Genomic DNA, 15,792 nt, shown 5'->3' with positions numbered 1-15,792 from the left:
TTCTAAGTTATAAATAAGGCTCTTGAAACTTTGGTGCCAGAGTTAACATTTGGAAGCTAGACTATCTGGCTCCAAAGATGCATTGCTAATATGAATCTGCTCCTTCATACCTGCACACATATGCATTACACGTGTACAGCGTTAACTATAACCATATGTGCAGATGCTCTCAAACACAAAGCAGTTTCATTTGCCTGTAAAATAAAAAAATGCTGCTTCAAGAAAAATCTATTTATATGCATACCCGTTTTGTCTGTTTTAAAAGCAGCATCTAATCAATGGAGTCTCAGACTTTAATCTATAGCAGCTGCTCTTGGAGACTGGCTGGCTCTGTGAAACCTCACACACCATAACTTCGTTTTTTTTTCCCCAGCAAGGCAGGCCTTAACCATGGTAATGTCCACAGAGTAGGATTTGCTGTGCCTTCTCACAATGTTACATTTTCTGGGCTGCGTATAATGGGATGCAGTCAAACTTTGGTGGGTGTTGCAGAAACTTTGAGAGCTTAAGCTAAGAACACACCTGTACAATTATCGGCCCGCTCACCGGATATCAGGTCGATAATTGTATAGGTGTGTATGCAATAGCGTTAGACGATAATCGGCTTAAAATACTCCTGCAAACAGTTGGATCAGGAAGTCACATCTTGTGAGAGGTTTTATATTTAAGATGGCCGACCTCCTGAAGAACCTACACACAGATCGATTAATCACTCTTAGGATTGGAGCGTTTAACTGATCTGCCAAGTGATTGGCATAGTGCGTACCAGGCTTACTCAATAAAATATGTGTTCTGGTTGCAGGCATGCTCACACCAATGTAGCCTATCAGATCCTTTTTGTCCATGTTAGACAATAAAAGCAAAAGTCTTATTGGCTTCTGATTGGTGTAGATACACCACATTAAAGTTTACCAGTCACCTACATAAAAGGGAGACCGACCTTTTTTTGATGTGAACAAGTCACTAGTTCTTGATAAACGGATAGTCTAAAATGTTATTGATATTGGTTTACGTTACAAAATTATTCCATTCACTATAAAAATCTGTATAAACACTTTAACTAAGCCACTTAAAGTTTTTATTTATCAAGCAGTGATTTAAAACAGCAAGTTTTATTAAACTGGAGTGTTCTGTTGGAAAATACACCTGTCTGATTTTGCTGTTTAAAATTATGGATCCAAAGGTTCACAGAAAATAACTAAGTTCCTTTATCTCACAGAAATGACAGACTGACATAACAAGTGCAGGAGTTTCTACAAAAGACTCCTGCGGGTACAAAGAGTTATACATAAGGAATAAAGATCATTTTTACATTTATCAGGGAGCATGACGTATACATTTCCACATGACCATAAACACTAGTGCTCAACTAAAGAAAATATAAAAAAAGTTTTAATTCAATAGGCTGTACTTGAAAGGATGATGACATCTGATTTGCTATGGGTTATTTCATCTATCTTGTCACAGGCACACCAGAATTCATAAGTGTCATCATGGTAATAATAACATTGACGTTACAGAAGTTACATTATTCTCACATTATAACTATTCCAACATTTGCACAACTATTACCAAACTATTTGATCAAAACTTGTAATAATTGTACATACATCCTGAAGCCAGAGACAAGATGACTATTAACGACTACCCTACTCTACCCAATCCTGTTTTTGAATAAAAAGCAGATCTCTAATCTAATACAGATGTGTCCTGATGCAAGCGGACATATTTGAAACAGTTGTAGCTTATAGAAGCCTAGTAAATACTGACAGCATAGACAACGGTATCAAGAGTACAACTAAAGGCAGCCGCACACTATGTAATTACCATCGCCTTTAGCCAATATTGGCTGATTGGGGCCCATAATTGTGCATTGTATGGCTGCGACTGTGCAGAGATTATCGCTCTGTCAGGCATGAGAAATCTTTCAGCATGCCCAAAAGATGCAATAATAGCTGCTCTGATAGCTCAGTGGTTCCCAATCCCAGTCCTCAAGGCACACTTATGCTGCTTTCAGATCGCAAATGCCGGATCCTACCCGGTAAGAGAAACGTGTCCTTACCGGGTGGGATCCGGCATTTGCTCTCCTCTGCTGGCTTTCCGACCCGGCAATATACCGGGTCGGTTGCCATAGCAGCGGGGGGGGGGGGGCGCAGCAGCAGCAGGGGCGGGGGTGGAGGCGGCGCTGGGAGATGAGCTCATCTCCTGCGCCGCCTCTCCCTATGCTGTGAATGGGAGCCGTGTCGCATCGGAACGGTTCCCATTCACACTGCACCTGACCCGGTATTCAACCCGGTAATAACCCTTCTTTTTAACCGGGTTGAATTACCGGGTCAGGCGACCCGCTAATTCTGGAAAGGCGCTTTCACATCGCACACTGACCCGTTTCGACACGGCAATATACTGTGTCGATACCGGGTTATTTGTGCGATGTGAAAGGGGTATTACTGCATACCCCTTTCAAACATCAGACCCGCAAAATTCCCAGGTCTAGAACACCGGCAAATTCCCAGGTCTGAGCTCCATGACCCTGGTTGGGAGAAGTGTCGCTTATACTGGATCGTTTGTATTCAGACATACCAAAATCCCGGTTTGATGGGTTGATGCATGTTCACGTGTATAAACCCGGGATTTTGATGCATGTCTGAAAGGGGTCTAACAGAGCAGGCACTCCCAACCATCTTCTTTAAAGGCACACTAACAGTCCAGGTTTTAGTGATATGCATGTCTGAGCACAGATGGTTAATCAAAATAACTGAGGTACTAATTAAGGGGCATATGTATGAGTGTACCCTAACGTTCCTTATGTGCACTTGGCACTTCACTGCATTTTCACTGTTATGAACTTACTCTTCTCCCCAATGTATGATTGCTGCTCCTGCCCCTTTACGTAATCGTTATGTGCAAGGCTGGCGATGCCGTTACACCCCTCTGTTCCCCATTTGTTGCGGTCCCGCACATGCACAGTACGCCTTCATGCCTCGCACTTCTTCCTGCGTATTCGTGATACATCTAAGTACCTGGGGGGAGCTGAGGCAAGCGTGGCAGTGCGCATGTGCCGTCTCCCCACCTCCCAGCGAGCCAAGCTGTGCATACCGGCGCATGCGCAGAGAAGCCCCCAGGACGCCGTGGCCTAACAATAAAGTTTTGTAAATAAAAAAAAGAAGAAGCTACAGTGCAGCAGCGCCAGTCCCGACCTGGCGAAGTGACAAAAGGGGATTATCGTGAGGTGAAGAGCCACCTCACCGTTCATACATCAGGTGCCCATCGCTTTCCTATGTACACAGTGCAGCAGACGTTATTGCAGTATGTGCAGTATGCGTTGTGTGCATTCCTTAAATCCCAGCTGAGAGCCGCTTCATACAATGCGGTGAAGCGGGGAACGCAGTACTTAGCGTGCACAAAGGCACATAGCGACGCTTCATACATCTGCCCCTAAGTCACCTGTTTTCAAGTATGGCTATCCTTAAAACCTGGACCGTAAAAGGTGCATACACACTAGTAGATTTTGAGCTCAAAGTAGCTCACTTTTGGCGTTTTGAGTGTGTATGGCTGGGTGATGAGCTCTGATGCGCGCTCCCGCATCATTACTTGCCGCCACCATCCAGTGGCCTGTTTTACCGGCCGAGTTAACCACTTTCCACGGTCTCCTATCGTGGAAAGTGGTTCACCCCTGTAAACATTGCTGGGCCGGGTGAAAATCGCCCAGTGTGTATACACCTTTAGTGTGCCTTGAGGATCGTGGTTGGGAACCTCTGTGATAGCTTAAATTCTTATCATCAGACAGATGCTGGATATACATTGTAAGATAAATGTCAGAAAGACAGACATTTTATCTGACAGCCTGAAACTAGCAGATAACATGGCCATGCACTGTGAGATATTCACAATGTAAGGCCACGCGATATCTGGCTTCCTCCCCTGGGAATAAAACATTTCCCTGTTACTCCCCTGATCCCTAACCCTCCTATCTAGATCTGCCACTGACACTCGCATGGATAATATCACTTTAAATACCAGGACGACAGAGTTTGGGAACCACTAATTTAAAAAAAATTCTTTACATCATATACAACTTCATGTTTCTGGAATACTGTAACATTCTGTGGGAGGACTGCAATTGTTTTCTAAAGTGACGAGAGCAATTCAATTGATAGGCACCCATTATTTCTGCTGGCTCCTTCCTGAGGTGGAGAGCAGAAATCCTTAAAAAGTTGGGTTTATGGGCGTCCAAACGCATAGTCCATTTCACCGGGATTTGCCACTTTTTGCATATAAACCCAGTACATTTGGGCACAATATAAGGGCCGACTCAATTTTTTGTGGCCACTCAAACGTATTGGGATCTGGGATGTTCAATTGTTGCACTAGTTGGGCACATTAGTATCGGGTATAGCCCCCATGTGTGAAAAGTAATGGAGTTATGCTTTAGGTGCTTATTTATTAAGCCTGCAAAAAAACAGTTATATGAAGTTTAAATTAAGTATCACAGATACAGTATACAGAACCGCCACCACCATAGAAAAGTGTAGGAATGGCGGTTCTGTAGTAAACCTAGTGATAGTTTTGGCCTATTTAACAGTTGTAGCTTGTCAATGTTGGCTAATGCGTACGGCGTTAGGTCAAGCTGCCTAATGAAATGGCCAGCCACAGAGGAGTCTTTTGTTCCGGTGCCAGGTAGGCAGAACCCTCCTATCCTGCCTCCTTTCCCACACATTTGTATGCACACGTGCAGCCTTATAAACTTGGTAAATTTTGTGTTTTTGCTAAATTACCCTGACGTAGCATAGCTAATCTCCGCGGATGAGATATTACTTATATTGGGGCAAATGAGCACAATCACACAAACTGTGGGGCTTGATGTAACAAGCAGTGAAAAGACTGGAGAAGTGGACCAATGCAGACGTTTCCCATACCAGCCAATCAGCTTTGAGGTAGTACATTCTGAAAAATGATAGGTAAAAGCTTATTGGTTGCTATAGGCAACTTCTCAACTGGTCCACTTCTGCACTCTTAACTGCTTGATACATCAACCCCTTGGTTAGAAAACAGACTCATTACTAAAATGACAGTGCATACATTATTTGGAGACGCCATAATGTATTTGAGAAGATATTTCTTTTTAAATTAACTACTGTAAAAGTAAACCCTAAAGCACTCATAGGTTGATTTAAGAAATAATTAATTGGATGCACGTATTAATAATCTTTCACAGACTAAAAGTGCCAATAAGAGTCCCAGCCTTACTTTGGCTAAGACCTAACTTTGTGACTGTGCAACCATTGGACCATGAAAGTGCAAGTGTTACCAGAGAGATCCAGACAATCCTCAACATTGTGCCAGCTATCATCTTTCAGAACTTGGTACATCTCCCATTTTTAACATTGACTTTTTTTGCTTGTAAAAAAGGGGTCGCCACAGATATCTGCTGTGGTTCCATCATCATCATGCGTTGAGAGGATACTTCACCGAATACAGAAATCATCAGAAAATGGCTAATTTCTGAGGATTTTATGCAAGATATGCTTAATACATTTGCCCCAAAGTGTAACAAGAATTACTCTGCCACAATGACCTGTGTTTACTTAGTTTCTGCTGAGAAGTTTATATAGTGCAGTGTGGAAGCAGTGATCTGACACATACACGTCCTGAAGAACCAAAAAAGGATAGTTTATGTTGGACTGTATACACAATATATGGAAATAAACAGACCACCATCTGGAGACAGACATAATATTTATAGAGCAGAGGGTGTAGGACCAGATTATCAAATTATCCATTCTGCACAGCCTAGGCTCCCGCCTATTGCCCAGCTGCACTGAGGGGCCAGATTATGCCAATATTTTGTGTAAGAAATATTTTTGACATATAGAGGGGTCTTGGTAGGTGTCCAAACAAGTATATTGCCTCAGGCCCCGTAGGACGTTCACTTCATTAGGTTCTTCGGATATGTACACATTGTCACTGACACAATATGTACACTTCCTTACAGCCAGGCTCTACACCACCCTCATTACTACTACTAGTACGGTACCAATCTCCCAGTAACTCCTGATCAGTCATCAAATGCCATCAGATGGCCCCTGCCAAGCCCCAGCATGGAGCCAGCACGGACGGAGGAAATCACATTACCAGGCGGCAGCGTCTGGCACAGCCCGGGCAGCGCCTAGCACGAATCCCATGTATGAAACATACATACATACTACACATACAATATTGACCCACCCCAACAGACGGGCGTGCAGCAATGCACAGAGAGGAAACTTTTACAACAGGTACTGGGGATGTGCGGGCTCAGGACCAATGCGTTAACCCTCTCACCACCAAAGACAAAACACGGATCAATAAGCTCACTGCTGTAAAGGCCCATCCAGCAACATCGCGGAATCAGACATTAGCAGCACTTAAGGGGTGGCCGTGAGCTGCCCCCGGACATGAACTGGCCCCCACAAGTGGAAAGAAATAGAGGGGAACAAGAAATACTTACAGTGAAAAGATCCCGGTATCCCAACCATCCTGCTGTATGACCCTGCCTGTGGGAGACGCTGTAACAAGTCCGCACAATGCTAATGCTGCTGCTGCTGCTGTCCCTCCTCGCTGCTTCCCTCTGTATTAAAGGCCTTTGGAGGAGCCGGAGGAGACTGTGGGTCGGGAGAGGGGGCAGGGAAGGAGACAAGGAGGAGAAGCCCAGGCCTCCGTCACACTCCCCCTCCCCTTCCATACATGCAATCTCATTCTTTTCCAAAAAAAAACAACCTATTGCAGCCATGTACACAATCCAGCTGCAGTAAGAATATTATATAGCAGCAGTATCCCCACATTGTATAGCTTCGTGTCTGCTTTTGTGTCTTACATAGAATAGGCCTGAAAGTTGTATTTCATCTTAAATTGGTGTCTAGTATAGAATCATAGATAGATATTGATATACTGTACACTAAATTCACACATACACATACCCAGAAAAGCAGGATCTGCATTGAATTAACATACACACACCCAAAAAAGCCATATCACTATTAATTATATACGTGATATGGTCGTTAGGTCGACACAACTTAGGTCGACAGTCATTAGGTCGACCACTGAAGGTCAACAGGCATTAGGTTGACAGGGGCAATAGGTCGAATGGTCATTAGGTCAACATGTACTAGGTCGACAGGTCAAAAGGTCAACATGAGTTTTTCAAAATTTTTGGCAAGGGAAGCGAGCCATGCGAGGGGACACGGTGCACTAATTGGGGTTCCCCGTCACTTTACAAAGAAAACTACACCAAAAAAAGCCCAAAAACCCATGTCGACCTTTTGCCCTGTCTACCTAATTACCATGTCGACCTAATGCATGTTGACTTTCAGTTGTCGACCTAATGACTGTCGACCTAAGTTGAGTCGACCAAGCGACCCATACCCTTATATACCGGTTTGGTTCTATACTTGTGGCACCCAGGACGAAAGTTTCCTTTGGCGCCTGACCCCCAGCCCCATTCAAAATAGGGACGGTGTGAAAAAATATAGGGCGTGGCAATAGAACACATTATACACATTATGCCATGTTAGAGCCCCTTCCAAACATTACTACAGGTAGATACACACATTACTCCAGGTAGAGCCCCTTTTACACATGTTACGCCAGGTAGAGCCCCTTTTATACATGTTACACCAGGTAGAGCCCCTTTTATACACGTTACGCCAGGTAGAGCTCCTTTTATACACATTACGGCAGGTAGAGCCCCTTATACACAGTACATCAGGTAGAGCCCCTTTTATACATGTTATACCAGGTAGAGCTCCTTTTATACACATAACGCCAGGTAGAGCCCTTTATACACAGTACATCAGGTAGAGCCCCTTATACACATCACAAGTTTGGGAAACTGTCAATGTGTAATTAGATAAACTTCACTATAGAGACCAGTGATCTCTGTTTTAGTTTACTTATTTTCAGTCTTGCCCTTCCTAGATAGAGTTAATTATATTAACCAAAAGCCATTTGACTCCTATATATAATATGTAAGTCTTAATTATAAAGAGTTTTCAAACAGATTTATTTTTTACTAATATATTTTTTTAATTATTAATGGCAAGTGTGAGGATAGGAGGACTCAAGATATGTTCTCACGCCCGATCTCCCGTCTAAAGTGACAGAAGATCGCATGCGTGATATGCAATTGATGCTATTTATTGTGCCGATAAATGTGACTTCCCGCAGCTCGGCAACAATTGAATTGCTCCATTGGGCGCCATCAAGTGGCAGCCGTATGGAGAAACAATTGAAATCCCCCCCATTGAGTCATCAACATGTGTTTTCCTTAGAAGCGGTATACTAAACCCCTGCAGCCTCTCAGTCTTAAACATCTGCTATTTCATAAAATGGTGAGATTTCATGGTTGAATTTTTCTTTATTTCATCGGCTACTAAAATAGAAGCAGCCAATTACATTATTGAGGTTATTATGATTTATTTCTAAAGTGCTGATATTGGGCCTGATGTCAACTTGCATGCAGCTCTGTATGTGGACGCATCTAGCTGTAGCCGACATACACTCCTTTGTGTATCTCCAGGTGTTCTGAGTAGGATATATCTTAGCCGCTGATCTCAGTATGTGTATGGGAAACTATGGGCAGATATATTTAAGAGAACCCTCTTGTGTGAGTGTTGTAGGTGTGAAGTCAGAATTGTGTTCTACCTTGAGCTGTGCATATCCCAAGGAGACATCTGTTTCTGATGAATCTCTTGCACCCAGCATGGGACAGGTGTATGTCCCACTACTATTGATGACAGCTGAGCTAGAGGATGGAGAAATAATGGTAGACTATTGTTAGGCAGCAGCAGCAGCAGCAGCAGCAGCAGCAGCAGCAGCAGCAGCAGCAGCAGCAGCAGCAGCAGCAGCAGCAGCATTATTATTTATCAGCCTCCAATAATAAAGTAGTCACTAGTGACTGGAATTTCGGTGCAGCTACCAGTGGTGTACTACCATTGGAAAAAGAACAGACTGCAGAGGCAGGAAACATGATCAGTCACTGTAGAAATCTTTAAAACAGTCAGCTGCTGGCAGCCATAACTGTTCTTCACTACTTAGCTTATCTGAGACTGAGTCCTCCCTCTACTAGTTCTAGAGGAGACTGCACTCGTGGATATCTGTCAGTGTCAGTTTGGAGTGACTGTCCTTAGCCCAGTGTTTTTCTTTAGTGTCATGCTTGCTGCTGGAAAAATGATCCCCATGTTTGAAGGCAACTGCTAAGAAGGCTGTGGAGATCACCAAAGGAGGATCAGAGATGGCAGCAGCAATGACAGTTGACAGCAATGACAGTTAAACTCATTGGGGGGTATTCAATTATTTGAAAAGTTAGTTGGGTGTCTGTTTATTCCTATCTAATAGACAGGAAAAAACAGACACCCAACCGACTTTTCAAACATTTGAATTCCCCCCATTGTGTCCAGCAGCTGAACTGAGATGGTAACCAGTAGATCTTCTAATAGAAAATTCAACTTTATTGAATAGACAATAAGGACCTAGACGAGCACCTGAAAAAGGGGGCATGGCATTGCAGCAAGAGTCACTCCCCCTTATTCTGCACGTTGGTGCATGCCCAGCAGTTGGTGCAGTCCCAGTCCCTTTCACCAGTGAATAGATTCCATGCGCATGCCGGTGTGTGCCTCAATAAATTTCCAGAAGCCTACATCATTAGCGTACTTTTGCACACTAAACTGCACACGGAATAGTAGCTGTGATTGGATTAGCATCTGCATCTGAATCAGGCCCAATAAGTATACCTAAAAATATAAGGTTATGCGCTATATAGCTCTTGCTGTCGCAGTGTCCCTGTGTCCATCCATCCACAAGCTGTCACAGTGTCCTTGTGTCCATCCATCCATCCATCCATCCATCCACAAGCTGTCACAATGTCCCGGTGTCCATCCATCCCTAAGCTGTCACAATGTCCCTGTGTCCATCCATCCCTAAGCTATGCTGTCACTGTGTCCATCCATCCACAAGCTGTCACAGTGTACTTGTGTCCATCCAACCACAAGCTGTGCTGTCAATTTGTCTATCCATCCACAAGCGGTCACTGTGTCCCTGTGTCCATCCATCCACAGGCTCTCACAGTGTCCCTGTGTCCATCCACCCACAAGCTCTGATGTCACTGTGTCCATCCATCCACAAGCTTTCACAGTATACCAGATTCCCAGTGAGCTGCGAATTGAAATAAAATAAATAAATTATATATATATATATATATATATATATACACAGATGAAAACATCCGGCACTCGATGCAACAAAGGATAATGCCTGGGTGCCCTCCTGGTGACGTACCCGGAAGTCCCGCACTCAGACGCCGGGAACACCTGCTCCTGCACTTTTCTTAAATAGGTGAGTGATTCACACTTCGGTTTTGGTTCTTTTCACTCTGTATATTCTCACCGCACATGGGTATACTTACCTGAGGAAAAGGCTTAATGCCTTGAAATGTCGTAAGCCTGCCATGTTTTGTTTTTTTATGAACACGATTGCCTTGTTTGCACCATGATTTGAATACAAACGTTTGCTAAGACCTTGGAGTGCCGCCTCTATTCCTTTGCCGCATACACCTGAGCCACAGGTGGGGAAGGAAATATTACTGCATTATCTCCAGGAGGGCACCCAGGCATTATCCTTTGTTGCATCGAGTGCTGGATGTTTTCATCTGTATTCTATTGGGAATTGGCTTCTTCCCTATGTATCAAGGCACCGTAGTTACACCTCATGCAGGGTAACTATTTTTTGTTGGTCTGTAGATTTACTTAATTGTTTATTCATCAATTTTTTACCGAACCAACTTGTGAGTCCACGTCACCGTTACTTCAGCTGAAGTTTTACCTGCAGCGACTCTGGGTCAATTCTGGATTTTCTTATAGGTCACCATGTCATCTCCTCCATCCTCGGGAACTTTGTCATTCATTGATCTTAAACAACACTTGGCAGAGACACTCAGCTACAATGAAGAACAAGCTAACCAGATCCTGTTTGGTGCCGACCTCAGCGTTCAACCTGAACCATCTTCCACTGATGAGATCTTCCAGACACTCTTGAAATTACGCAATAAAGAGACTGGCTACCTCCTACATGGCACATCATTATCGGACTATTTCCGTGCTAAAATGATTCCACGCGGCTTCAGAATAAGAAATATGCCAACCATTGGCCGCAACAGTGCTGATTTTTGCCGCAAATGGGTATCTATACTTAATAAGTGCAGCTCAGATTTGATGCTGCTGGTCATTGATGAGGCACGTACCATACTATCTGATACCAGGTCCAAACTGGCGGCAGCCACTTTAAAATACAAACCCCAATTAGATGATAAAAGGCTTCAAACACAATGGGACCGATTGGACCAACAGTGCAACACATACAGACAAGATCTTTTAAAATTTAAACAAAAGAAACTTGCTACGGTACAAGCCGACTATGAAGACCAGAGGGTATACCGGTGGCTGAATGGAACAGATCCATTGTCCCGCTCTAGATCTCGTATTACCTGGAAGGATAGGAATCCATCTTTTAGGAGGAACCGTTCGCAGTCTCTAACAGCGATAGTGATTTTTTAGTTACCGATTCGGAGGATCCTCAGACAGCACGAACGGTCCCTTTAGCCAGGGCCACACGTTCAAAAGTCGACCTACGTGACCGGGAAGAACGCGACGTGGGGGCCAAAATCAAAGGATCTTCCAAGCCTCCCATCAACAAAGGGAGGAAGTAACGTTCAAGTTATCATCCCGTAATTTTTCAACCACAGAATTAACAGTTTTAAACAAAGGATTATCCTTTGTACCCACCTATCCCCATCTGGAACTGGATTGGAAGATAGATTTATATGGGCTTCATAGATCTTTGAAAACTAAAGAATTTTTTCAACATCAATGTGACAAGGTACCTGCTTATAAAGCCCCATCTGTGCACAAAAAAACGTTGTTTGACCCTGTCTCATCTAACGCCTCACTAAGGACATTTAACCGTCTGCTGGACACAGCAGTTACAAAATTCCACGCAGCTCAACCCACAGTCCATACCAACTTGACCAGAGCTGAATACAAAGCCCTACGCGATCTGTCACAGTATCAAGATGTTATTTTTTGCCCCGCCGATAAGGGCGGTGGCATTGTTATTCAGGATTCCACACAATACATTTCCAACATCGATCAGCTCCTCCAAGACCTAACCACCTATCAGCAGCTTCCCCATAACCCCACGGTGGGATTCAAGCGCGACCTGGATAACGTCCTTTTGGAAGCTCATCAAGCAGGACATTTAGATAAAAGAATCTACAACTCATTAATCACCAATTTCCCCATCACTCCTGTGTTGTACACAATCCCTAAACTTCATAAAAATCCGGTGGACCCTCCACCCCGACCAATTATTTCAGCCAGGGGGTCACTCCTTCAGCCAATTTCACAGTTTCTTGACCAGCTGATCCAGCCATATATCATGGAACAGCCTACGTTTCTTAAAGATACCACACAACTCCTTAACAAATTGAATTCCATCAAAACAGTACCAACCAACATGTTGTTATGCACCTTAGACGTCAAAAATCTCTACACGGTGATTCCTCACGACAGCGGCCTAGCAGCCATGGAACTGTTCTTGTTCCGACACCATTTTGATGCCATTCCTATTCCTTTGTTCCTTTCACTGTTGTCCAAAACTTTAACACAAAATTATTTTATGCATAACGGTCAGTACTTCATTCAAACCACCGGGTGTGCGATGGGGTCCTCAGTGGCCCCATCGTTCGCCAATGTATATATGTTTCAGCAAGAAGACGAATTCTTTTTTTCATCCACTGAGATAGTGAAGAAAATGGTGCTATATACACGGTATATAGACGACCTGCTGATTCTTTGGTCTGGCACTGAAAAAGAATTAATCACCCTCATTGAACACATTAACACAGTTGATTCACCTATCAAATTCACGTATCAGATGAGCACCACAAGCATTAGTTACCTGGACGTTACCATTGAGATTAAGGACAACCGCATTCACACCAAATTGTTTTCAAAACCCACAGACCGTAACACGCTTCTGCATCATAGTAGCTGTCACCCTCCTGCATTAATACGTGGATTACCCAGATAACAAATGCTTAGGGCAGCACGCATCTCTAGTGACCGAGCCACTCTAGTCACGACGTTGGATCACATGATCCACAAATTTGCCCAAAGAGGCTATAAATTACGGGACCTTATGCGCTCTAGGGACGAAGTACTCAAAATCCCTAGAGAACAATTGCTCTACAAAACACCACAACAACCATTGCATTCTCGTATCCCATTTGTCACACGTTTTTCGATAGCCAGTAAAGTCATCCCACGCGCCACTAAAGGCCTGTGGCCCATTGTGACGGGCGATAAAGAATTACCTTGTTTCAAAGGCACCTCTCTTATGCCCAGCTACAAGAGGGGACCCAATCTTAGAGATCTTCTGGTGAAAACCAACATCACCTCAATTTCACATGCCTCTTCTATACAAGTTAAAAAACCAGGGTGCTATTGGTGTGCTTCTTGTACCACATGTAAATATCTAGAAACCAGTCACAGTTTTAATAACCCACATACCGGTCAGCAATATAAAATTAAACACGTGCTCACGTGTACGACATCATTCATTGTGTATACCATCATATGCCCATGCGGCTTATTATATGTGGGACAGACCATCAGAAACCTCCGTGACAGGATGGCGTTACATCGATCGGCCATCAAAGCATCTCTTGATGGCAAACCAGTGGACCAACCGGTCGCACGCCATTTCAAACAAAAGGGCCATCCGCTATCCAGCCTGCGGTATAAAATCATCGATCACATTCCCAGCCCAGTGAGAGGGGGCATTATCCAAATGTGAATCCAAATGGATCTTTTTACTGGATACCCTGTCACCGAATGGACTAAATGAAAAATTTACTTGGAATGTATTCCTCTAATACTTGCCAACAGATTAGACGTTCCTGGTCCAGATTTTGTTCCCCCTCCTCTCCTTGTTTATGCCTTTCCTCCCCCCCCCTTTCTCTTCCCTTCCCCCCCCCTCATCCTCCCCACCCCAACAACCCCCCTCCCCACCCCCTCCCTTTTCCCCGTGATGACGTGAAGTGACAGATTTGCAATCCAGTTTATTTACCCAGTAATCCCGTCAGCCCAATAACTGATTCATTTATCAGATGTTATATGATTTGTCTTATATGTTGCTATGGTAACCATTTGGGCTTCTTTCTTTACACTGATTATTCTTCAGCTGATGACAAGTAACTTTTTTAACCTCTATTTAAGTTTTAAATGTCATGCACTTTTATACACTAGTCGCCCTTCTTTGGGTGTCATATGCATGTTTTATACATGCTCGATGTTCACTGCTTTTAGCTTTCCACAGCACTTTGACGGGTTTCCCCAGCACCTGTCAGCGCAACCGTTGCTAGGCAACGGACACGTCACCTATGCGCCGGCCGCGTGACGTACCCGGAAGTCCCGCACTCAGACGCCGGGAACACCTGCTCCTGCACTTTTCTTAAATAGGTGAGTGATTCACACTTCGGTTTTGGTTCTTTTCACTCTGTATATTCTCACCGCACATGGGTAATGCCTTGAAACGTCGTAAGCCTGCCATGTTTTGTTTTTTATGAACACGATTGCCTTGTTTGCACCATGCTTTGAATACAAACGTTTGCTAAGACCTTGGAGTGCCGCCTCTGTTCCTTTGCCGCATACACCTGAGCCACAGGTGGGGAAGGAAATATTACTATATATATATATATATATATATATATATATAATATATCATTCACTAAACACCCCTGCGGAAAACTTATTAGACGAAACTCGTTTACAAAACGAGTTGGGAGACCAAAAACTTGACACAAGTGGGAGGACAAGCTGTGTGAGAGCTCTTACCCGGCTGAGGTAGACAGTAAAGTCCTATTTGTAACATCAGACCCATGAAGGTCAAGATTTATATAATGCAAGAAATTAAATTTTATTGTGAAAGTTCTTTTATTAAATTTTCTGAAGACATTTTGAGCTAACAATGCAAAAGAAAACGAAATACCAAGGTAATTCGCCCGGCGCTATCAAGAGGAGTTGCTAAACCTTTGAGCTGCTGTATAAAGGGATAGTTAGTCCCTGATGGAACAGATAGAATATAGGTGTGTAAACAGCGCTTAGAAAACTGGATATGGAAAATTAATAATCACAATTTATTATAAAAGTTGTTGCAACAAATAAAACATTCAATTCTTATATATATATATGGGTATATTAATAAAATAAATTCAGTAAAAAAATGTCAAATAGGGCAAGCACAGCAAATTTGTTTGGTGTATTACCACACGAGGATGCCGGACATGATGTACTGAAGAAAGTCCTTGGAATTATGCCACAGTCCTGGGTGCACTTTGCAATGCTAGCAGGTGAATGTCCAAAGATTAGGTGAACCTTGTTTGCTTGGTTCCAAGCCAGATGTAGACCTCTTTATAGCTGGATCTCTGGTGCTTACATGGACTTCTGCAAGGTATCCTTGAAAAAGCTGTGGATACAGCGAAACGCGTTGGTCTGGAGGAGCCGTGTACCACTGAATCACCAATCATACCTGGAAAAAGCCTAGAAGTCCATCAGCAATTGGGAATTTGCAGAAGTCCATGTAAGCACCAGAGATCCAGCTATAAAGAGGTCTACATCTGGCTTGGAACCAAGCAAACAAGGTTCACCTAATCTTTGGACATTCACCTGCTAGCATTGCAAAGTGCACCCAGGACTGTGG

The 15,792-nt window shown here is 43.6% G+C and overlaps 1 protein-coding gene across 3 annotated transcripts in view; it reads right to left on the bottom strand.

Annotated features, from left to right (window-relative positions):
* Positions 1-6,675, bottom strand: part of CBFA2T2 (CBFA2/RUNX1 partner transcriptional co-repressor 2) — a 58,848-nt gene extending 52,173 nt beyond the window's left edge. For all 3 annotated transcript variants that reach the window (XM_063960205.1, XM_063960204.1, XM_063960206.1), the window contains exon 1: positions 6,488-6,675. Coding sequence is in view for 2 of the 3 variants with exons in the window: in XM_063960204.1 (XP_063816274.1) it covers positions 6,488-6,515 (28 nt within the window). In the remaining variant the exon portion in view is untranslated. The remainder of the gene's footprint in view (positions 1-6,487) is intronic.
* Positions 6,676-15,792: the final 9,117 nt, after the last annotated feature.

Source organism: Pseudophryne corroboree, chromosome 3 (genome assembly GCF_028390025.1).
Source record: "Pseudophryne corroboree isolate aPseCor3 chromosome 3, aPseCor3.hap2, whole genome shotgun sequence".
NCBI classification, from domain to species: domain Eukaryota; kingdom Metazoa; phylum Chordata; class Amphibia; order Anura; family Myobatrachidae; genus Pseudophryne; species Pseudophryne corroboree.
Note: the sequence above shows the minus strand (reverse complement) of the source record. Positions and strands in the feature narration are given on the sequence as shown.